The 24,094-nt window shown below is 50.8% G+C and overlaps 1 protein-coding gene across 2 annotated transcripts; it reads left to right on the top strand.

Moving 5' to 3' along the window:
* The first annotated feature begins 305 nt into the window (after positions 1 to 305).
* GTPBP1 (GTP binding protein 1) lies at positions 306 to 23,773 on the top strand. 2 transcript variants are annotated; one of them, XM_007503191.3, is made up of 13 exons: positions 306 to 2,552; positions 5,639 to 5,750; positions 11,875 to 12,055; positions 12,936 to 13,284; positions 16,139 to 16,262; positions 17,672 to 17,786; positions 18,610 to 18,754; positions 18,850 to 19,032; positions 19,628 to 19,763; positions 20,266 to 20,444; positions 20,935 to 21,132; positions 21,537 to 21,578; positions 22,002 to 23,773. In XM_007503191.3, the coding sequence occupies exons 1-13, from the start codon at positions 2,361 to 2,363 to the stop codon at positions 22,092 to 22,094; spliced, it is 2,049 nt and encodes a 682-aa protein (XP_007503253.1). In that variant the 5' UTR covers positions 306 to 2,360; the 3' UTR covers positions 22,095 to 23,773. The 2 variants fall into 2 exon arrangements, with proteins under 2 accessions (XP_007503253.1, XP_001362471.1); XM_001362434.4 differs by lacking the exon at positions 21,537 to 21,578.
* Positions 23,774 to 24,094: the final 321 nt, after the last annotated feature.

Raw genomic sequence — 24,094 nt, forward strand, 5'->3', positions numbered from 1 at the left:
GGAAAACTATTCCATGATTGTGCTAAGAAAACCCCAAATAGAGGTATGAGGAGTTGGAGGCTACTGAAAAACGACTGAACAAAAACAAGAAAAGTTATAAAAAAATTAAAAAAACAAGCAGCAAATTATTGAATCCTAGGTTAAGATTCCCTGGCTGAATGATTGTTGTGGTCAGTTTCACAATATAACAACAATAACAATAAAAATGTTTTTGTTGTTCAATCCTGTTGAACTCCTTGTGATTCTACTGTTTTTTTTTTTTTTTGGTGTCAACCTGGAAAAACACAGAACCATTAGTCAATAAAACCCAGTCTTTAATCAGGAAAGAGATAGTTAGTGCTCAATATTTGGCTGCCATACAGAGTCAAGCACCTAAAAACCACATAGAGGCAAAGGTTCTGGGACTCTGGGAACAGTATCTCTGAGAGAATCACTGCTCTCTCTCCAAAGAATAATAGAACATAGAGATCTTATATACCTTTTGGGGAATTAAACACAGCAAACATACACTGACGAGTTATAAGCTGACTTGGGAAAGAGAGGCTGTAGCCAGAGGCTGGAGTATCAGGAAGTCTGCTATAATGGATGCTAAAAGGATGTGCTGTCCAGGTATTGGTCTTCTTGGGAATGGATCTTTGATACAATGGGGGAAACTTCTAAGACTAAAAGGGTGATCGAACATTTCTATTACGCCTATTCAGGACACTTAACGGGCCCTGAGAGATCCCTTATTCAGTCTAAGACAGTCACTTTGAGACTTTCCTTAAAGTAAGTTCCCAAAGGAAATGGGCAAACTTGGGGCTTCCAGAATTCATGTCGACACAGCAAAGATACAGAAGAAGTTTGTCAATTCCTTCTCCAGCTCATTTTACAGATAAGGAAACTAAGGCAAACAGGGTGAAATATCTTGCCAGTGTCACACAGCTAGGAAGTGTCCGAGGCTGAATTTGAACTCAGGAAATCTTTCTGATTATAGGCACAGTACTCTAGCCACTGACCCATCTAGCTGTGACAAAAATAATTAGCATTTATATAATGCTTGCAAAGTTCTTTACAAATATTCCATTTGACCCTGACAACAGCTCTAAGAGGTAAGTGCTATTATTATCCCCATTTTATAGACAAAGAAACTGAGGCAGAGGTTAGATGCCTCCATTTGAACTATTGGTCTCCTCCCTTCTAGCTCCTTAAACCTGTCCTCTCTCTACCACAATAAAATCAAAATAACCAACTTGCCTTTATTTTGTAGATACTGTATTTACATGTATATAGATCTTTAGCTCTGGGGAAATTCTAAGAGCTAACCAAGTCTATTGTACCCCTCTTCTGCAGACAAGGAAACTGAGGCACAAAGCCATTTAAGAAATTTGCCAACAATTGGCAAGGACTTAAATCCCCAAGTCCAATATACCTTCTCTGTAAGGAGCATGCAGTACCTAGGTGGTTCATTGATTCGGGAAGTCCTGAGTTTGAATTTTGCCTCACACACTAGCAAATGGCTCTATCGGCTTCAGTTTCCTCATTTAGAAAATAGGGGGAAGAACAGCACCAACCCTATAGGGTGCCCGGGAGAATCAGAAGAGTTCACAGTAGGTGCTTCACCAGCTGGCGGCTGAAGACTAGATAGTAGCAGAGAGGAAACTTGAACCCCAGCTGACCTCGGCAGCAGGAAGAAGTCGTTCGCTTCTTCTCGGGCTAGAGGTAGTTATTGCAAAGCTCTGTCCCTACGTTTACTAAGGCCCACAATGTGCCCCGATGACGCAGGACCAGGCAGCTCGGGTAGCAAGCCCAGCTGTCCCGAGCCAGTGCTCCGGCAGCAGCGTCGCGGCAGGACAGCCACATCAATCATTGGGCCTCAACCGCAACCTTCCAGCAGGTTACTTTGTGGTAACTTTGCGAAGCGGCTGGGTCGCAGAGATACCGGGCCAAGAGCCGAACCCCATCCCCGTCTCCGCATTGGACAGAGGTGGCATCCATCCCACTCTCTTTTGCTTCCATTGGCGGGGCGTGTTGGACTGGAGAAGGCTGCTGGAGGCCGAGAGAAAGGCGTGTGACGTTTCCATCTTTATTTGTTGTGGGGGATTCGGGATATTAATGGCTCAGCCTCAGCCCGCGAGGCCTCGGCAGCGGCCATTGGCAGCTCGGGTTCCAACTTGATTATTCATGAGCCGATCCCTCCCTAGGCTCGGTGCCCCAACTTCCCCGAGCCAGCAGCAGCTGCGCAGAAGGGCCGGCTGGCGACAGAGGCGGGGCCGCGCATAAATTAGTCAAATGCAGCGGGCGCGGGGCGGGCCGGGAGCCCGGCGGCGGCAGTGGCGGCGGTGGCAGCGGGGCAGGCGAGACAGCCGAAGCGAGTGAAGATGGCGGCGGAGCGGAGCCGCTCCCCGATGGGTTCGCCGGTGCCAGCTTGTATGTTCGCGCCGGAGCCCAGTCCCCCGGGTGCGGCCCGTGCTGCGGCCGCCGCCGCCCGCCTTCATACAGGCTTCGACTCGGACTGCAGCGAGGACGGGGAGGCGCTCAACGGCGAGCCGGAGCTGGACCTCACCAGCAAGGTGCGTGGGGGCCGCCGGGGAGAGCTGGCGGGTGACGGGGACTTAGGCCCGGCGCGGGGCATGCCGGGAGGGACCGGGTCGGGGAGAAGAGGGAGGGGGCGACACCATGGCAACTGCGCTCTGTCCCGCCAGGCCCGGCCCCCCACTTGGGCGTCTCGCTCCGCCTCCCAGCGCGTCTGGGGAAACTGAGGACCAGGGAAAGTGGGGGAGGGGGCCCGGGCCATTGCTTCCTCTTCCCACTCCCTGCTGTTCCGGGGCCTCCCCCTCCCTCCAGAAGCGTTTTATCTGGCATCCCTAGGGAGGGGGGCCCCTGTCCCGTCCCTGCCCCGCCCCCTCTCCCGAGATAAGCACTTGGTGCACTTTCCCTGCCAGTCTCTGACACGTGGGCAGCTGCCCCCCACTCCCACCCCCACCCGAGGCGGCTGGTGGTGGCTGGGGCTGGAAGAATATCTGAGGCGATTGAGGGCCTTGAGCCCTGTTTGATAGAGGAGGAAACTTAGGTCTGCTAGGAGTGAACCAGAGTAGAACTGAGAAGGACCAAGGCTTGTCCTGGCCTCCTCTTTTACAGAGGAGGAAACTGAGGTTCAGAAGCCCTATGGGCTCGAAGGCAGTGTTTTGGCGGCTGGGCCAGGGCCCCTAGCTAATGATGGTGATTCACGAAACTGAGCTTGGCTTCTCACCCCTCCACCCTTCCCTATCCTGTCGGACAGGTAGTGCAGGGATGGATGGGTTGTGACCCCGACTTTAAAGCCTCTGGGAGCCCCTGCCAAGAGTAGCTTCAGACCTGGGGAGTTCTCCTTTCTGCCCCTCACTGTCCCAGGCAGCTTTGTTTACAACCCCAGTCCGATGAGAGCAAATGCCCCAGTAGTAGGGCTGCATCGGATTTAGTGACACCTTGTAGATATTAGGATAACCCCAGGATCTTCTAAGTCCCCCTGAAGCAGCCTGGAGGCAAGGACCCAGGGTCTCTTGGATGTTGAGCCCTCCTGTCTCTTCCTGGGGACTATACTGAATCCCAGGGAGACCCTCAGCAAGAGGTCCCTGGGAGGGGACATTTTCTATGGCACCAGAGTTGGCAGTCCAATTAGCTTGAGGATGGGGAGGGGGCCCTGAAAACTCACACCTTCCTCTTGATGATAATCTCTGCCTGCTTGCCTTGTCTCTGTGGGTGCTGCCATAGCTGGCTTTGGGGTGTCAGGTTTCATCCTTCCTCAAGGAATTACCATTGGAACCCAGCCCAGCCCTACCTCCTTTTCCACAGGATAAAATCCGTACCCTCACATGGCTTAGACTCTCCCCTGGGCCAGTTAACCCACCACCTAGATACCAGAGAGGAGATGCCCCTTCAGTGCACCAGCCAGCTCTTCTTTCTCCTGGGTTCCTCCCAGGTCTTAACAGCTGAGGGCTTCCTGGGTAAACTGAGGAACACCAGTGCCTAGGAGATGGAGCCCCCACTTTCTGCTACCTCCTCTTCCTTTGATGGGGCATTCTTATGGTTAAGGGGTGGAGGAGGATCCCCTTGCATTGGCAAGTGTTCATAGATATCAGAGTATTGGAGTCTTGGCCAGAAGCCAAGCAAGAAGGAAGCCTTGCTTGCAACAGTGTGAACTAGTTTTTAATTCAGAAAGAGGTTTCCCTTTCTTCCAAGTCTTGTCCTCTAGTACTTGAGTCAGGGGACCTGGATTCAAATCTAGGTCCTGACACTAAGGAGCTTCAGGATCTTTCCCCATGGAAGCTGTAGTACTGTCTACATCACACAGGATGGGAATGTATGGGGCAAATCTCAAAGTATATTTATAAAACAGCAAGGAGTGTAAGAGGCAATGGAGACAGAGACACACACACATATAGTAGAGATAGGAGAGAGATGGTTGAGCTGGGCCAAGAGAGCTTCTTATTTCCTTGTACCCTCAGTATTCAAGGACTACACCACTCAAGTCTTGGCCAGTTTGTGAACTATGTCTCTTCTCTTTCCTGTGTATGTGATTGTTTGGGGGGGGGGGGGAATGGTATGAGCCTTCTCCTCTAAACTGTGACAACACAAAATGAACACATATAGGCCATGGAGAACAGTTTTTTTTTTTACATTAAACATAAACCTTCGAGAAAAGTTATGATAAAAAGTGCCCCCTGTTGCCCCTGACACCCCAGCCATGTTTTACTCCAGATAGGTCTTGCCCGGCCTTCCCTAGTTAGTTATAAAGTTGAGAGGAATCCAGATGATTTTGCAGCAGTAAGAACAACTGGGGGGGAGGAGGGGATAAGTCAGTGGTGATTGGCCTGATACCAAATGATAGCCAGCATCCTGCCTTCAGATCAGCTTAGTGAAGGGAGTCCCAAAGGGCTAGGCAGCTGATAGAGGTGCCTTATAGGAGATTATACTGAGAAACCTGAAAAAAAAAACAAAAAACCCAAAACCCAACCAAATCTGCACAAGTCATGGGGTAAACAAACCAAAAACCCACTTGACAATTGAGGGTAATTTCACTCACTTCTACCCTGTGAAGTGTCTCTTTTTCTGAAAATAGCTGGGGATACCCCAGTGTATCTGTGCCCCATTTCCCAGACCTACCCTTGGAGGAGTGAGCAATCATCGGGGTTGATTAACTCCCTAGTTATCAAGCAGTAAGAGGGGCTGAAGAAAGCAGCCTTGCTGGATGGATGGAGGGAAACATTCTCTTCCAACTAGTGTCTCAAGACTTAGCTGGGCTGAAATTTCAAGGGTTTTATTGCCTGGAGCACTTGGGCCACTCTGCCTTAGGTGGCTGGGGAATACTTCATGATGGCCCAGCCCTAGAGCTGTAAGGAGACTGCCAGGTCACCCCCAGGTGAGTCTGCCAAGGGAGCAGATGAATAAATGATAAAGCATATGCCATGGAAGAAAGTGAGGCTGGCCTCAGTAGACTTTGGCCTGCCATTTGTTGCCTATTATGAGGAAGGACAGAGATGGTGTGGCACCCGAACAACAGAATAAAGGGGTGTTGAAAGAAGCAGAAGAAAGGTTGTGGGGTGGGTTATGTGCCAGCTTTGACTGGGTTGATACTCCAGGCCCTGGGGGTCCTAAGGCTTTTTGATTTCTCCTCTAGCTGGTGCTAGTAAGCCCAACATCAGAGCAGTATGACAGCCTCCTTCGGCAGATGTGGGAGAGGATGGACGAGGGATGTGGAGAGACCATCTATGTCATTGGGCAGGGATCAGGTGAGCACTATTCTTTCAACAATGCAGTACTTCCAGGTACCATGGTTTCAGTAGCTGGGAGGGCATGGTGTTCCCTCCTGACACAAATCACAACCCCTTCACGTCTGAGTAGACTGTTGTCATGAGCCGCTCTGACAGAAAGTCCCCCCATACCTAGTGTTGAGCCTCTGTGGGCCTTTGCCAGCCTGGCCCTCATTCCCAAGTCATTGGGTTAGCCTGTTGCCAGGTTGTGCTCAGACTCTGTCCTCTGTAAGCTTGGGTTCCCTGAGAGTAGCCATCAGACAAAGGTGCCTTATTCAACTTTTTTCTTGACTGGCTTTTCTCTCCCCACTAAGAATATAAAGGAATGGTTAGAGAATAGAAAGTACAGAGAGAAGGCATTCACTTGAGAAGTCAAGGAGCAGGATACAGTTGAGCCTTCAAGCCCCTAACTGCTCCTTTCTTTGTGGGTCCTGGATCATTGGAGAACAATCATGAAGTCAGGTTTGACTTTTGACTGTGATTCTGGCCAAATAAAAGAATATTACCCTTTCCAGTCAGTTTGGCAACCCTTGTACCACCCCTTACAGGAAAAATGGGCCCTTCTTGGCTGTAGCAAGTTCTTAGTAGGCCTAAACCAGGACATGATTCCCATGGTCTTGGAAAGGCCCTCATTCTGTGCAGGCCTGCTGGTCACCCATCTTCGAACATTGAGCTATCATCGTAGAACTTGTCCTCTTCAAACTTTAGTAGGGCCTGGTGGGTGGGCATTGGAACTGGCTCTTCAACCTGGTAGCTTTCCTGCAAAGTAACCCTTAGTGCTTCAGAGCTCAAGGAGCCCTTCTCTCACAAGCGCACGTGTCTAGAGACTCCATCACAGACTTGATGCCCTGGTGCCCTCCAGCAGAAATGAGGCCTTTGGAGGCAACTAGATTGCACAGTGGATAGAGCATCGCATAGAGGCCTGGAATTGGGAGGACCTAAGTTCATAACTGGCCTCATATACTTTTTTTTTTTAATATATTTTATTTGATCATTTCCAAGCATTATTCGTTAAAGACATAGATCATTTTCTTTTCCTCCCCCCCACCCCCCATAGCCGACGCGTAAGTCCACTGGGCATTAGATGTTTTCTTGATTTGAACCCATTGCTTTGTTGATAATATTTGCATTAGAGTGTTCATTTAGAGTCTCTCCTCTGTCATGTCCCCTCAACCGCTGTATTCAGGCAGTTGCTTTTCCTCGGTGTTTCCACTCCCATAGTTTGTCCTTTGCTTATGAATAGTGTTTTTTTCTCCTGGATCCCTGCAAATTGTTCAGGGACATTACACCACCACTAATGGAGACGTCCATTTCGTTCTATTATACCACAGTGTATTAGTCTCTGTGTACAATGTTCTCCTGGTTCTGCTCCTCTCGCTCTGCATCACTTCCTGGAGGTTGTTCCAGTCTCCATGGAACTCCTCCACTTTATTATTCCTTTTAGCACAATAGTATTCCATCACCAACATATACCACAATTTGCTCAGCCATTCCCCAATTGATGGGCATCCCCTCGTTTTCCAGTTTTTGGCCACCACAAAGAGCGCAGCTATGAATATTTTTGTATAAGTCTTTTTGTCCATTATCTCTTTGGGGTACAGACCCAGCAGTGCTATGGCTGGGTCAAAGGGTAGATATTCTTTTGTCGCCCTTTGGGCATAGTTCCAAATTGCCCTCCAGAATGGCTGGATCAGTTCACAACTCCACCAGCAATGAATTAATGTCCCGACTTTGCCACATCCCCTCCAGCATTCATTACTTTCCTTTGCTGTTATGTTAGCCAATCCTCATATACTTTTTAGCTTGTATGACCCTGGCCAAGTCACTTAACCCGGTTTGCCTAGTCCTTGTCCTTCTATCTTAGAGTTGTTACTAGGACAAAAGGTAAGGGATAATAAAAGAAAAGAAAAGAAATGAGGCCTTCAGCTGTCCTCATCATCCTAGCATTCTCTTCCCTGGCCAGGATAGGTAGGGCATCTTGCCAGTGACCATAAACAGGTCCAGTCCTGCCATCTGCTTCCCTCCTCCCTTTGACTGAAGGTCAAAAGTGACCTTATTAAAGGAATGGTTTCATTTCTGAGCTTTGTTTTGTGTAAGTAAGGCCAGAGAGTGAGGGCATTTCTATGTCCTACCTTGATTTACTGAGTCTTTTGAGTGGCTGCTGGGTTGGGATGGGATGAAAGGGGTCTTCATCCCCTCAGATGTGTCATGGGCCCTGCAGTGAGGAAGCTTGGAACCTAATAAATGAAGAGAGATCAAGGCAAGACTGGGGCAGGCTTCCCTCCATTGAGACACAGGAGACGGTCAGTTCTGGAGGACTAATCAGACAGTATGCCAGAGGATGTGAGGAGAAGGGAGAAGTTTCCAGTTCAGCCTTATCTCTTTTTGTCAATCTTTTTAAATGTTTCACTGATTTCTCTTTTGTTCGTCATGGCTAGTCACCAGTAACTCTTTCCAACATTCATCCACCCCAAATCTAGAATCTTCCCTTCTAATAAACAAGTTAATTCTCATACTGAATAGACCCAGAGATGAATGGCCTTGTCCAATATACTTGGTGCTCAGAGAGGTCATCTCTCCAGGGTCCCCTTTGGCCCTTCCTTTCTAATCTTGTGACTGTCTCCCAAGTTTAAGCCCTACTCTCACTGCCTAGATCATGCTAGCTCTCCATCTGGGGTTCTTCCCAACTCTGAGGTTCTTCTGGTGTTTCCTTTCTTTCGGTCTTTTCCTTCAGAAATACTGAGATAGTCTCTCCAGCTCAGAAAGCTAACTGAGTAAAAGCCTGGCTTGTTCCAGAGGACCTCCTGGTCCTGTCTCCTTTCTCTCCAAGGATCCCTCTTCCCTTAACTTCCTTAACTTGTATTTCCACCTAGCAAAATCCAGGGTGGTCTTCACCCTCCCAATTCCCATGCCTCTGTGATCTTTCTCTAACCTTCCTGCCTGGATATTTGTTCACCTAGCATTTGTTGAATGTGGTGTGACCAGGTTTGCTAGAACCCTTTGAAAACCCTGATTCTCAGGGCCATGGCTGTCTGCCCCTTTCTCTTTCATGTGGCTTCTCAGTGGACTTCTCTAACTTAGCATCATACAGCTAATTAGTCCTTTCAATCCTCAAGCACCATGTGGTGTCCATACACTCTTTAATCCATCTTCCATCAAACCTTCTATGTGGCAGCCTTGCAGCTGCCCATCGGCCCTGGTGGATGAATAGTGCTAGTAAGACCTTCCTGGATGCTCACTTTCTGCCAGAGTCAGGGTTCCTCATTCCATCCTGCATCTCCTTATCCCAGGTCTTTTTACTGACTGGCCTGCCAGCTGCCTTCTACTTCCCAGGCCTGAAATGCTCTCCTTCCTTGCCTCCACTTTTGCTACCTTGGCTTCCTACAGGACTTGGGCCTTCCTTCTGTTATTACTGCCCATGGACACAGTATAGACCTTGACAGGTTTGCCTTTCTCTAGCTTCCAGGGCTGAGCCAGTGCCTAGCACATAGTAAAACCTCTTAAATGTTTCTGACCGACTAGGCCTCAAGAATGAAAGACTGGTCTTAGTTGTGCCCTCTAGAACTTGGTCCCCTTCAGAGAGCTAACCTCTAAATCTCAGCCTGGGGGCCTAGAAGGTGACCTTGTCCAGCCCTTACCTAGACAGGCATCTCTCTGAAGGTTCCCCCCAAAGCCTTCTTCCAGCTTGTGCTTGAAAACCTCAGTGGTCTCCCTTGGTCTGAGGCCATGCTAAATCTGGTTCAGTGTCCTCTGGTGAAAGTGGCAGAAGATAAGAGATGGGTCAAAAGTCATGGGTCAACATGGGGCCAGGCCCATGGCCTTCTTGCCTCAAAGAGTTTTGGCATTCAGGCCCAAACCACCTGCTCATCAGGCATCTAGCAGCCATGCAGTTAGTGCATCCTTTATGCCAGGAAGTATACCAGGTGCTGGGGAGATAAAGGCAATGACATAGACAAACAGAAAGCAAGTGCAGGGTAATTGGAGGTGGGGGTGACCAAAAAGAGCTTTAAAAGTAATGAGGGATTGTTGGAGGTAAAAGTGAGGAGGGAGGACATTCCAAATAGGGGGAACAGCCTGGGCAAAGGAGTTGAAGTAGGAAATGCAAAGTTACTGTACTACTCAGAGCTGGAGAACTGCCCTGTGAGAGCACTATAGTCCTTTATTCTAAAGATACCCTGCTCCATGGGGACAGCTTGAATGGTTGGTCAGTGTGAGCCTCCTGGGTTCTAGAGGCAGGGTAGACATGGGTTCACATTTGTTGTTGGACAGTCACTGAAGATCCTCATCCATAAGACAGGAGCAGTGATGGCAGTGCCATGTGGCACAGTCCCCCTCCCCTGCATCCTGCCCAGGCCCTTCTGCTTACAAGCAAGTGATGGTGCTTGGAAAGTTGGAATCCTTTCTCTTTTGCTAGTGGGGGCTTAAGGGCCCTGCTCTGATGGAAGGCCTCACTGTGTAGAAGGGCTTTTCAAGCCCTTCTGTCTTCTCTTCCAAGAATCAATCACTTGGGGCATCTCTGCTAGCCTTGTCTGCCTCTCCAGGTGCTGGAGGATGGATGAGAGCCCAGGCTCGGGCAGCACAGGGGGCCAGGCAATGGAAATAGAAGGGTTTGGTCAACAAAACACCTATGGGTTATGTTCATGCCAATAGTAGTAACTCCATTTGACAGATAGGGAAATAGGTTCAGAGCAATGAAGAGGTTTTCTTACTCAAGAGGACTCTGTATTCTCTTGCCTCCCTGCTTCATGTGACAAGAACATGCTCTCAGATCCAGGCTGTGGAAGTGCTCTCATCCCTCCCCTCCCTGCTCTAGGTACTACACCAGTGCAGACAAATGAGTAGCTCTGGTGGGTAAATAATCACCTAGTGAATAGAAGCTTTAGGTATCATCTCAAGTATCTGAAGGGCTGCCATATGCCAGTGGGGTCTACTGGCTCAGAGGGCAGAAGGAGGATCTGGGGTTAGCCACTTTACTCCTCTTAGTCTTAGTTTCCTCATCTGCAAAGAAAAGGAGAGGGGTGGGAGGGGCCTCAGGGGGAATTCCTACATGAACTCAGCAGGTAATTGTGAGGGGCCTCTTCTGTGCCTGAGACTAGGGCTAAGTACTAGGGACAGAGACAAAAGGAGAATCCATGGAGGTTAGCCTAGACCATGACTGACTGAGGCTTTGAACAGACAGACATTACCCAGGGAATGGTGAGTGGGAGTGGGTGGACTTCCCCTTCCTTTGGGTCTTTCAGCTCAGGCTGCCAGGAACATAGGAAAAGGGATGCCCTTTGAGGTTCTTCCCAATTCTGAGATTCTACAAACATTCCTTGTGTGCTTGGACAACAATAAACAAGGTCCTGTCCTGTGCTTCCAGTGTAAACCATAAAAGGAGAGAGATTAAAGGGACCTCAGGCAAGTCTAACATCCTGGACATACAGCCTCTGATCATCCTGGGTTTGGAGGCCTCCTTCCAGCCATGGAAAGCCCAGAGGCCCATCATGCCACCTTTTTGGTTTAATGTACTAATTTTATTTTAAATTGAAGCATGTTCTCTCTCTTTTATGCTGAACTTATCAAACCCCAAATAAGATTAGTATTTCCATGTAAATTGTAGCCTAGGAGAGGATGAAGCTGTGATTGCTATTATGCTGGGCTTGTTAATTCTTTTTGAGGATGTAATAAATTCAATATGTCACTTCCCAAACTGCCCTGTTTATCTGGGATCCCTTAACGACTTTTAATCTTTTTATGGTTAGTACCACTGACAACTGACAGGCAGAAAGCCCTGGCTCTCCTGCTGTTATTGAGAGTGTTAGGGAGGGAAGGGGTGGGCAGCCACAGAGCCTTGATGGCCCTGGCAGCACCCAAGCTGCTTCACCCAAGCTGCTCTCCAGGCTCCTGGGGTGGAGGTGGGGGTGGGGGCGGTATTTGCTATTGCCTCTGGGAGGACTGATATGCCTCCCTCAGATCTCCTCTCTGGGCATTCTTCCTGGGAGGCCGTAGCACCTGTCACCTGGAGACTTCAACCTATGAGCCTGAAGGGCGCATCTCAGTGCTTGGGTGTCTTTTGGGGAGTTAGTAAATTCTCTGAATGAATGGCAGTACCTTTCTGCAGATGGGACTGAGTATGGACTGAGTGAGGCAGACATGGAGGCCTCATACGCCACCGTCAAGAGCATGGCCGAACAGATGGAGGCAGACGTCATCCTTCTCCGAGAGCACCAGGAGGCTGGTGGTCGTGTACGGGACTACCTTGTCCGGAAGCGGGTTGGAGACAATGACTTCCTGGAGGTCAGGTGAGGAGATGACCCTGTGGGAGAATGGATCCCTTGGGCCCAACCTCTACCTGATGTAGACAAAACCTCGAGACTTTGCCATCTCAGTTTTGATCCTCACTTGTTTATGCTTTCTTTGAGGGTGTGTGGGCCACCTAGCAATGGTGGCCCAGCTCCTTCCCTTTCCCAGCCTTTCCTGTTAGGATTTGGGTTTAGATGGTCTAGAAGATGAGGGGTGATAGGAAAGGCAGCGCTGATCAGGGGCCATCTCAGTAGTTAGTAAACCAGAGATTAGGTTGTACTGAAAGGGATGGTCTGGGGGAATACTGCAGGGAGAATAGGAATCCTTGGAGAGGAAAGGGGAGGGAGGATAATCTTTTTAAAAAGCTAGACCTTGGGGGCAGCCAGGTAGCTCAGTGGATTGAGAACCAGGCCTGGAGATGGGAGGTCTTGGGTTCAAATGTGGCCTCAGACACTTCCTAGCTGTATGATCCCAGGCAATTCATTTAACACCTATTGCCTAGCCCTTATTGTTCTTCTGCCTTGGAACCATCACACAGTGTTCTAAGATGGAAGGTAAGGGGTTAAAAAAAATTAGACCTTGGGAGCACCCTCAGTCTGGAGCCTGGCTTCTAGCCAGAGTTGCTCTTTCAGCCTTGGCTGTCTTCTGATAGACCCTGATCTCAATCATGTGAGTGCTGATTGTAGCCCATATGGCCATCCCCCCAAGGAAATTCATGCCAGGCTTGTGACTCAGCTTGTCCATGGGCATATAGACCAGATAGGCAGGGAGCCTAAAGGGAGAAGCCCAGGAGGCCCCTGCATAGGTGTAGGTATGTATGGGCTTTGTGCTCCATGCTCCACTTACTCTTTTCCCCCCCACCTTTATGCCCTCCCTCAGAGTCGCTGTGGTGGGCAATGTGGATGCAGGGAAAAGCACACTCCTGGGAGTCCTGACTCACGGGGAGCTGGACAATGGCCGAGGCTTTGCTCGGCAGAAACTCTTCCGACATAAGCACGAGATGGAGTCTGGCCGCACCAGCAGCGTGGGCAACGACATCCTGGGCTTTGACAGTGAGGGCAATGTGGTGAACAAGCCTGACAGCCATGGGGGCAGCCTGGAGTGGACCAAGATCTGTGAAAAGTCCACCAAGGTCATCACCTTCATAGACTTGGCCGGCCATGAGAAGTACCTGAAAACCACTGTTTTTGGCATGACTGGCCACCTGCCCGACTTCTGCATGCTCATGGTAAGTGCACGCCTCCACACTGAAGGCCAGCTGACCAAGAGCATGGCCTGGAGGGTCCAGAGTGCATGGAGCGAGGTACAGGAGTAGTCTCTTGCCTTGTCAGACAGTTCACTTGAGAGGTTTGATAGGTAAAGGATCTCAGCTCTACCTACAGCCTGAAGGGCTCTGAATAGTGTCGGTAGCATGTTGGAGGGAAAGGGTGCCAGAGTGGATGTCCTGGCCGGGTCATTTCATAGCATTGTCCTCACAGCAAGCCAGAAACCAAAGCCCAGGTCAGGAGGTGCCGGGACTTTCTCTGAGTCAAGCAGCTCCTGAGGTGGAGTGGGGGTGGGGGCCAGAGGTCACCCTGCAGAGCCAGGACAGCTGTGTGACTGTTTTTGGAGGAAGAGAAGCTGTAGGCACCCTCTCCCTCATGTGGACTGATGAGTATGGATGGCAAGAATGAAAATGCCCAGGTGGAGGAGAATGTTGGCTGGGTTAAGAAGTCTAGACAAGGGAAAGTGCCCACAGAACCGGGGACAAGGCCCAGCAGAGTTAGTTCCGTCACCTACGGAGATCACTACCCAATGAAATGAAAGGACATCTGGGCCTTTGTATTCTAGGGGTTCATTTATTTTGGTCAGTCTGGAGTTTCTTATCTGACAGAGGGAGAGAATGAGAACTTACAAGGTCTTCATTAGCCACATAAATAACAGTCAGAAATAATTAAGCTACAATAGTTTTGTATGGAAAGCACAAGTTGTATTGGCGGGCCCTTTCTGTAGTGATCTCATGTTGTCCTGCTGTCCTCAGGAGCAGGTCCATAAGCAAACATCTGCTCATAGGGAAGACACACAGACACATACACACTCACACAGATATACTCATACAGCCACACACACAGATTCTCAGGAAAACCAGCCTGGAGGGGAAGAGATCTCAGATGGTGCTTGTGGTCTGATCATCTTCAGCATGGCAGCAGCCAGGACCTATTCCTGTGGCCTGGCTAAGAGCCAGGCTTCTTCGCCGTATTTATGCCTCAGACCTCTTCTCAGAACCATGTTTGTAAATGCTTAAAAAAGAGTACATAGGGTGGTGAAGGAAATCAGTTTTATGGAAGTGCTGATGGCCACAATCAAGATCCTTCAAGAAGAGGTCACTCCCCCTGTTCCCACAGCCTTCATTTTGCCAACAAGGGAGGTTGCCTGATGGGGTGGGATGGGGCTGAAATATGATGGACCTGACTGTTGTCCTCTGGGTGGACCTAGGCTCTCCTGCTGGCCCAAGCAGGCTTCCTTATCCTGGACTGTTCTCACGCACCTTTCCCATAGAAGATTTACTCAGGCAGCTAGAAGCCTTTCTCTGAAGCTCACCCCTCAGCTGTCCATCTGGTCTCTTGTACTCAACTTCTCTTTTAGTCCTTTGTGTCCTTGGTGCCATCCTTCATGCCCCTTGGTGTCCAGTCATCACCAGGGACACATGATGGCTACAGTCTTTCACTTTGCTTTTGCCTTTTGGGTCACTGAAATTTTGATTGAGGTCATGGGTCCTCTGAGCAATGCTCAGAAACAGTAGGTCCTGGCAGGAGAAGGCCATTGGTGTTCTCCAAAGTGCTGCCTGGTTTCCTGCATGCCATGGGCATTGTGCTCTGCCACAGATTAGTTAGGGGCCCAGCTGAGTCAGTTTACTTCTCTGAGCCAACCATTGAACTGGTACTCCAACCTTGCAGGGCTGGTGAGAAGTCTGCTGTGACCTGTAGTGATGGGCCAGGCACTTTTCCACCCAGAGTCCAGCTTTGTTGGTTCTTCTTAGTCTCTCCCTTTGCAACCCTGGGTTTCTTTGTAGGCTATAGGCAGGCAGACCATGTGGTTCAGTAGGAGCTGACCTGCCTGGCTGTGTGGTCTTGGCCAGGTCTCCTGACCTCTCTGTAAGAGCCCAGGCCTCTCTCCAGAACAGTAAGTCAGGGGCACTGCTTGTCTGTTTTGGTGGAGGGGCTTTTTCAGCTCAATGATATCCCAGGTACAGATCAAAAAGAAGAGTTGATAGCACTGGCCCCTGCCGGCTCCTGTGCCCTCCTGGCGTCAGAGTCATGCTGTTGTGCTGCTGTAATAAATAAATGACAATGCCTGAGGAAGCAGTGCAGGCCAATGACGAGACCCCTTCCTCAGCTTTAGGGCTGGACCCTGATTACTGGGGGAGACAGATTTTTATACGTTAAAAACAATAAATCAAACAACAACACAGTATTAGGTCATTGGATTTCTAGTTGGAGGACAGATTAGGGACTTTGCAAGGTGGGGTTGGGGTGGGAGAGAACGAACAAATATAGTTCCTAAATTCAGGAAGAGATGTCCTACTCTTCCCCAAGTATCTGTAGATAATCAAAGGAACATGGAAACAATAACCGATTGACTAGTATGGCCTTGGGGGGTTTTCAGATAAGACATTTAGGGAACTTAAGATGTACAATTAGGAAAAAATTCTGACTTTGTCTCTAGGCAGTGTAACCTGGGTCCCTGGTTAAGGGTCTCTAAACAGCAGGGACAGGTGGGTCCTAGCCATGCAAGGCTAGGTTTGGATAATGCAATAAGATTCTCTTCCAGGTCTCACAATTGAATCAAATTTTCTCATGAGACTCATATGTAAATAAAAAGGGGACTGAGCTGTCTCCAGAATGGTCAGCAGATGGAGGTGGTTCACTCAGTTCCCACAGTTCACCACTTGCTGTCCCATTCCCCTCAGTTCCTTCTCTGCCAGTGTCAGGTCTCCTGCCATACCAGCTTTTGAGTTCCTTCTGTTCTGACAATCCCAGTACTGAGGGCCACCCCTGCCCCTACCTCCCTTCTACTCACAGTCTCTTTCTTTGTCTGGGCAGGTGGGCAGCAATGCTGGGATTGTGGGCATGACCAAGGAGCATCTGGGCTTGGCACTGGCACTCAACGTTCCTGTCTTTGTTGTGGTCACCAAGATTGACATGTGTCCTGCCAACATCCTGCAAGGTAATTGGGGGCCTCTGCCTTGGCATGCCCTCCTCCTGGGCTCCCTCCAGCAATCCTAGGGTGGCTTCTTGCTAATTTCTTGTTTGGATCTTGGCCTGGAAATGTCTTTTTAAATTGAATGACTTGTCCCCCCCCCAGATCCTGAAGGGTGGAACGAGGGGCAATGGGGTGGAGGCAAAGAGAAGTTGGGCAGTTGGTGTGGAAGGCATGCTGGAGCCTGACACCAACCTGCTTTTCCAGCCTTATCCTCGTTACTTCCCTTCTCTCTCTGTGTGTGGCCAAAGTGGATGGTGGTTCTGCTCTCGGCCTGCTCAGCTGGCACACTTGCCTTACCTGTTCCTTTAAGGTCTGGGTGAGATGCTGGCTCCTCTCTAAAGCCTGCCTTCATTTCCCTCAGGTGAAATGGGTTTCTCCTCCTGTTTTTTCCCCCTTAGAGCCCTTTGTCTGGCTCTCTCCCCTACTGTCCAGTCTCTCTTGTATTGTTCATAGCAGTGTATGTGGCTCCCCATCCCTGTGGGAGGTGACAAGCTCCCTGAGGAAAGGGTCTGAGGGTTTCCTCATCTTTGGATTTGGGGACTGAATGGTGGCTGAATTATTGATGGAAGTTCCAGATGTTCCTACTTGGACCCTAGGGGGCCTAGCTCTGTGGGAGGATGGAAGCAGTGGTCACGTGGGCCAGCCCATACCTTCCTAGAATCTCTGCTGACCACTGGTCATAGTTTGCTTCTCTGCTCTGGGACAGTTTGGACTTTCAGGAAAGTTTTCCTTATGTTGGATTCAGTTTAGGGTATATCAGGGCCTGCAGCTGGAGAAAGCTGGCAAGTTGACCCAATCTGGGGAGCCCTGGACTTCCCTAGGTGGCAGGAAGTGGACCTCAGGCTGTGAGCTCTCTTTTGTCTCCCTTGCTGTCACTCTTGCTTTCTCTTTTTCTCCCTCCTCTCTTTCTCCTCCCTTCTTTCACTTTCCCTCTCTCTTCCTCTTTCTTTGTCTCTCATCTTTTGCTCTTCTTTGTCTCTTTCCCTTTCTCTTTCCCTCAGTCTTTCTTGGTCTCTTTCACTCTCTTGGTCTGTCTTTCTCTGTCTTTCTCTTTTGTCTTTCTCCTTTGTCTTGATCTTTCAGTCGCTCTCATTCTTGGTCTCTCTTGATGTTTCTCTAAACTTTGTATCTTCTTTTTCTCGATCTCCTTCATCCTCTGTCTCTTCTGTCCTGGCACAGGCTGTCACATAAGTTTTTGACCCTTTCTGTTTCTTTAGGCTTCATGGTCATTAACGCTCATCTGCCCACCTGCCCATCCACTCATCCATGTGTCTGTCTCCTCTCATCAGTGATGAGCACACCTGCCCCATCCTAGGAAGCCTGGCTGGAGGGATGGCTGGGCACCCTAATTCTGTTCCCTTTCCCCCCTTAAGAGACCCTGAAGCTGTTGCAGCGCCTGCTGAAGTCTCCAGGCTGCCGCAAGATCCCTGTGTTGGTACAGAGCAAGGATGATGTGATTGTGACCGCATCCAACTTCAGTTCTGAGAGGTAGTCAGGGTGAGGGCTGGGTGGGAGAGTAACACCCTGGGCCAGAAGCCTAGGGACCAAGGTCATGGGGCTTATACCCAGGGATCCTGTAGATCAAGACTGACTGGGTCTATATGTGGCAGGGACCTCAGCAGCATCCTCCCAGGCACTAGTGATCTAGAGCCACCCCTTCTGCTCACTGACTGTCCTCTTGGTTAGCCCATCTCTCACGGCCCAGTTCACATGCCACCTCTTCCAGGAAGTCTTCCCTCTTCCCCCTAGGTCAAAGTGATCTCTTCTTTTTCTGGACTGGAGTCCTTTATTCTGAGGGTATTATGGTCAGATCAGATGGTTATTTGTCATAGTCACCATCATCCTTATCCTGGGGAAGGTCCTTCCAAGCTCATACTGCCATAGTCCTTGGTAGTTTGTGAGTCTTGTTGAGGGCAGTAGGGTCATCACCCTGGAGGAGCTGAGGCATGTGGCTCATTTCTGACCTTCTTGGCCTGTTCTAAGGTAACCCTAGTTTTCCACTGTCACTGCTATTTTTGGGAGTTGCCAGTTGTGGCCTCCTGGGCCCAGAAGAGTGGGCAGTCCCTTGGAGGACTTTTTTTGGTCACCACTTTTCCACTAAGATAATGCCTCTGATTTCTTTGAGGTTGATACAAGTTGTCTTGAAGGCTGCAAACTGGGCTTCCTTGGGGCTCTGTTGTTGATTGTGGGGGAAAAGAACCCAAAGCCTGCCCAGGTCTGGCCCCAGTGTGGAGCCTCCATCCTCACTGGTCCCTAAGGAAGGAGCCAGCCACTTCAGCTTGACTGTTCATTTCCTTTGCTCCCTGCTTAGGATGTGCCCCATATTCCAGATCTCCAATGTTACAGGAGAGAATTTAGACCTGCTCAAGATGTTCCTGAACCTGCTGTCTCCACGTACCAGTTACCGGGAAGATGAGCCTGCCGAGTTCCAGATTGATGATACATACTCTGTGCCGGTGAGAGGTCCAGGGCTATGCTGGAGCCTGGGGATTGGTGCCCAGTGGCTGGCTGGGGGGATGTCCCAACACTAGATCTCTTTCTTTCCCTGTAGGGAGTGGGGACTGTGGTGTCGGGGACTACCCTGAGGGGCCTCATCAAGCTGAATGACACATTACTGCTGGGTCCTGATCCCCTGGGCAACTTCCTGTCCATTGCAGTGAAGTCCATTCACCGAAAGAGGATGCCAGTGAAGGAGGTGCGCGGAGGCCAGACAGCCTCCTTTGCTCTGAAGAAGGTGAGGCCATGGGCACAGAGCCTAACATGGGGGCTTCTCCTGGACTTGGGGGCAGACTTGCCTCTCCCTCTGCCTTCAGGCTATCAGGGCTTAGACTGAAATAGGATTTCTTAGTCCATCTTGAGGGTAAGCTTGCTTTGTTTGAGTGTTTTGGTTACTGTATATGACTAGAATAAGTTTCCTTTGTAATACTGTACACTTATTTTGTGTATTTCACAGTGTGGATCTGAGAAGGGCTCAATGGGCTTTATCAGACTGACTGCCCAAGAGATACTAAGAGGGTGAAGAATCCTCTGGTGCCAGGAAGAAGCCCCACACCCTTTAGGGCTTTCTAGGGTTCTCTCCTCCAACTGCAGAAGAAGCAGTGAGGGCCTTCCAGAGCAGGGGAGGGGGTTGCTGAACCAGAGCCAGCTCTCTAGCTAGAGAAGGGCAGAGAGAGCACTTGGAAAGCTTGGGTTTAAGACCTGGCCTGCTCTTGACCAGCACTGGGACCTTAGGCAGGTTGCCTCTCCTCTGAGCTCCTTTGCTCCTTTGGAAAGCCAAAGAGCTTGGTGAGCCTTAGAGCACTCCTGTCTTGATGGTCCCTCCCTCTCAGATTAAGCGCTCATCTATACGGAAAGGCATGGTCATGGTCTCTCCGAGACTGAATCCCCAAGCCTCCTGGGAGTTTGAGGCAGAGATCCTGGTCCTCCATCATCCCACCACAATCAGCCCTCGATACCAGGCAATGGGTAGGTAGCCCCCCAAATCCAGAGACCGCTTCTGCTTGTCCCAAGCCCCTGCATTGACCAGGACCCTCAGGTTTGGACTTTATCTCATCCTGTCTACCCCCATTGGTGCTGCTCAGTTTGGGGGAAATCCATGGTAGGGGCTGTGGCCACAACATTTGGAGCTGCTGGGGGGGTGATGGTCCTATATCCAAAGAGCACAGACCTTGTCTCTCCTCTTACTCTTCCTGCTTGGCAGGATTCTCCCCTCTCCCCACTAAGGACCTTGGTTGGGTCAGGTTGGCCTTAACTTGCTTATAAGGCCCAGGAAGGCAGAGGACATAGCTTAGCTAGCTTCTCTCCTGTAACATTGGAAATCTGGAATATGGCACATGTTGCCCCCACTTCCCCCCAATCAATTTGGTGACCTTAGTCTATCCCAAGGTCAGCTGGGACTACCCACCCTCTTTAGCCACTTCTCCAAGATGAGCAGAGAGAGGTAACTCCTTCCCCTCCTCCATGGCAGTGCATTGTGGGAGCATCCGGCAAACTGCCACCATCTTGAGCATGGACAAAGACTGTCTGCGCACTGGGGACAAGGCCACCGTACACTTTCGCTTCATCAAGACTCCCGAGTATCTGCACATAGACCAGAGGCTGGTATTCCGAGAAGGTCGCACCAAAGCCGTGGGCACCATCACCAAGGTTGGGGCCATCCCCTTTCCCAACTTGTATGGCAGCTTCGGTGGGAGGGCTGGACCCTGGACTTAGTGTGGGCTACTGAACAGGAGGTGCAAGCCAGGTGGGGCTGGGGTAAAGAGGAGAGCCAGCCTTGGCTTCTCGTAGCCATTATGTGAGCTCCTCATGGGCTTTGTGCTGGGGGAGGGGGAATGCAGGCCCTGAGCAGGGTCCTCCAGCTCTTGAAAGGAGAAGATATGTGGGCAAGCACTGAGGTTGTTGAGTCTTTGGCATCTGTGGCCACCTAGAAGGGAAGGAGCTGGGCCTGTGCAGGGGACATAGAGACAGGGCTCTTAGCAGGAGGAGTGCCCAGGAAGGACTTGTGGCAGTTGTAGCTGGGGAGTGGGATAGAGAGGAAGGGAGGCCACAGTTGCCATTGGGGTTAGGAAAGCCCAAACCCTTCCTGAGAGAGTCCAGCCTGGGGGCTGCCAGCTCACCCTTTTCCCTGGGCTTGCAGCTTCTCCAGACGACCAACAATTCACCAATGAATGCCAAGCCCCAGCAGATCAAGATGCAGTCTACAAAAAAGGGGCCCTTGCCCAAGCGAGATGATGGGGGGCTGCCTGGTGGACCAGCCACAGGGGCACCTCCTGGAGAGGAAGCTTCCCAGCTCGGGGCCAGCCAGCCAGCCCCTTCCAGTGTCCTTCAGCCACAGGTAGGCTCAATGGCCCCTCTGGTTTCCCAGGGAGGATGTGGGCTGGAGGAGCCTGTGGTGGGGTCATGGCTTCTGTTCAGGAGTCTCCCCTGGTAGCTCTATATGCTCCCTTGGGGAACAAAACAGAGGAGCTGGGGCAGTTTGTAGTTTCCTCCTCTGCATCCCTGCCAGCTGCTTTTTGTCTCTGCTCTCTTCCCACTTCTGTTCTCCTGCCCATTCAACTCAGCTTCTGAGGCCTTTCTCTTTCCCGGTGACCCTAAGGATTTCTTGGGGAGGTCGTTGGTGGGCCCTGGGGCCTTTGCCTTGCCTGGCCTGTGCTGCCCTTTGGTCCCTCTCTTGTGCCCGCCCACTCTGTTTCTTGCTCATCTCTTCTCTCCCCTTCTCTCAATATTCCTTCCTGCCAGAATGCCCAGGATGAAGAGCCCCTGTGTCGAGAGGGCACCAAGGTATTCGGTGTGTGCTCGGGAGCTGACTGGTGCCGGCGACCCTGGCCGCCACCACCATCTGCTTGTCTGGCTCTCTGCCCCTTGGCACTTGTCTTGCTGCTGTCCTCTTTGGCCTGCCCCTCAATTTCTTGATGACACCAGGGTAGTCCCTTCCCATGTGCCAGGATAGTCTTTGAAGCACGTTTCCTTACATGAGCCCTGGAAGAGGAAGAGGATTCCCGTTTTAGAGACTGAAAAACTAAGACCCAGAGAAGTAAAGAAAACTTCCTGAGGTCACCTAATTAGTGGCATGCGCCATAAATGAGACCCTGGGGCTCCTGACTGTCAGTCACTGTCTCACTGCCTGCCCCCTGACGGCCCTAGATGTGACCTCTGAGGCCGTCTCCATTCTTCTTGCTGAGGCTCTCCCTTTCTCTCTTGCAGCCCAAGCCCAGCAGTGGGGGCCGTCGACGGGGAGGCCAGAGGCACAAAGTGAAGTCCCAGGGGGCCTGTGTGATGCCAGCCAGTGGTTGCTGAGCCCTTCGTGGCTCCACTCACCCACCCATCCATCCCTGGAGCCTCCTGTCCACCACCTCCTGTCATGATGAACCAGAGCAGCCGTAACTACACAAACCCAGCACCCACCTTCAGCTCCTTCCCCCCCTAGTGTTCCCCACAGGATTGTAATTTATAAGCTCAAGAAGGGGGCCAAAGGAGTGCGGGACTGACCAGCCCCCACTTTCCTCCTGGTCCCTTTGCCCTCCCTTTCCCTGACACATTTTTGTACATCTTGGGCCCTTAGTTTTTATTCCTTTTTATTATATATATAAATATAACTATATATAGTATGTGTGTGTGCACGCATGTGAGCGTGTGTGTGCGCATGCATATGCATGTGCATGCATGTGTGCGTGTGTATGTATGTATGAACGTATGTATGTATGTATGTGTGAAGATGGAGGCTGGGCCAGGTAGCAAGACCCATCTCTCTTCTCTCCCCTTGCCTCAACCATTTACTTACATCCTCAGGGGTTCTCAGATTCATGGGGCTTGAGGCAGAGTGGGGGGGTGGGGATGGGGGAGACACTGCACTCTTTGCCCTTTGCTGGGACCTATTCCCTGCTCCCTGCTGCCCTTGAGAGCAGCAAGAATGGCCCCTGGGATGGGGAGAGGCTGCTCTGCACAGTGGCCACCAAAGCAGGGGTCCTCTGGCCCTTCCCATCTGCTATTTTTAAATGGGGGAAGAGAGTGGAAGGGGCAACCCTCCCCTCCCCTTCTCTTTCCTTCCTTTTTTTTACTTTTATCTCTTTCTAGGTATCCCCCCCCCCAAAAAAAAAAGAATGCCCAAAGCGCTTAACTCCTAATCGGTCAACTGGAGGGCTTCATTCAGATTGGCTTTATATGCACCCCTCAGCCTTGCTCCAGATGGCTGCCAGTTCTTTCTCTTTGGAGACAATCCCCCTCCCCACCCCTTTTGCCCTTGCCTGTGCTTGGCAATCCCAAGGGGAGCCCACCCTCCAATCTTTTGGTGTGGCATATCCCTTGGAATTAGCTTTGCTTTGGGGATTCTAGAGGATTCTCCCCATCTCCCTTCACCATGGCCTAGAAGTGAGGCCTTCAGCTTGCTCAGGATTGTGTTGTTGACATCTTTTGTGGGTCGGGGGATCCCCTCCCCAAGTGGATGGAGCAGCTGCTTCTATTTCCCTCCTGAGCTATGCTGGTCCTCTGGACCCCAGCCACCCTACCATCTTCCCCATCCCTACCCTCATTGTGGCTGCAACTGGAGCTGCGTTTTGGCTTACTTCAAGGAAGCCCCTAGCAGTTTGGGAGTCTCTGGGTGCTAATAGGAGTGGGAAGGATTCTCCAAGGCTTGACTCAGAGCAGGCAGTTCAAGTAGGGGTGCTTCTGTGCCTCAGAGATGCCCGGGCTGGCTTTCGGACGAGCTCTGGTGGCAGCCTTGGGATGCACTTATCATTTAGTCTTCCCTTTAGGGAGGACCAACAGCCGGGGCTTGGACCCTGTCCCGTCTGGGGCCTCCCTTAGCTCTTCCTCTCTTCCCCCCTCTGGTCCCGCCTATTTCCACTAGAAGACAAGGCCCCTTTCCCAGACTTGTCTTCACTTCCCTCCCTTGTCCCCAGGACTTTCTCCCAGTTACCAACCAGCATTTATGGACCGGCCAGACTGATGTCCAAAATAAAAGTTTGTTCCAAGTTGAATAGCCTCACGTGTTCCCTTGGCCAGCTAGAGAGCACCTCCTAGGAGCTTGTGAAGGCCATTAAGGAGATGCTGGGTCAGGGTCATCCAGCTGGGGAGGCCAGTGTCCTGCCTGGCCTCTGAGAGAGCCCCAGGAACAGAGGGGATGAAGGCCAGACCTGCCTTTGCAGTCCCAAGACCTGTGTTCCTACTGCATGTCCTTTGGAGGTGGTGGGCAGAAGAGTTCAGTGGCAGTCTGAAACGATATGGGCATCATTGCAGGGAAGGTTTCCTTGGGCTATCTCGCTTGGCTCATGGCATTGAGAGCTATAATGGACCCCAGA

The sequence above is a fragment of the Monodelphis domestica genome, chromosome 5 (assembly GCF_027887165.1).
Source record: "Monodelphis domestica isolate mMonDom1 chromosome 5, mMonDom1.pri, whole genome shotgun sequence".
NCBI classification, from domain to species: domain Eukaryota; kingdom Metazoa; phylum Chordata; class Mammalia; order Didelphimorphia; family Didelphidae; genus Monodelphis; species Monodelphis domestica.

Bases quoted from the DNA above. Each gene is read 5' to 3' on its own strand.
- GTPBP1 (XM_007503191.3), top strand. From the start codon at position 2,361: ATGGCGGCGGAGCGGAGCCGCTCCCCGATGGGTTCGCCGGTGCCAGCT. The intron at 18,755-18,849 runs GTGAGAGGTCCA...CTTTCCCTGTAG, and splicing joins ATGATACATACTCTGTGCCG to GGAGTGGGGACTGTGGTGTC. The intron at 21,133-21,536 runs GTAGGCTCAATG...CCTTCCTGCCAG, and splicing joins CCAGTGTCCTTCAGCCACAG to AATGCCCAGGATGAAGAGCC.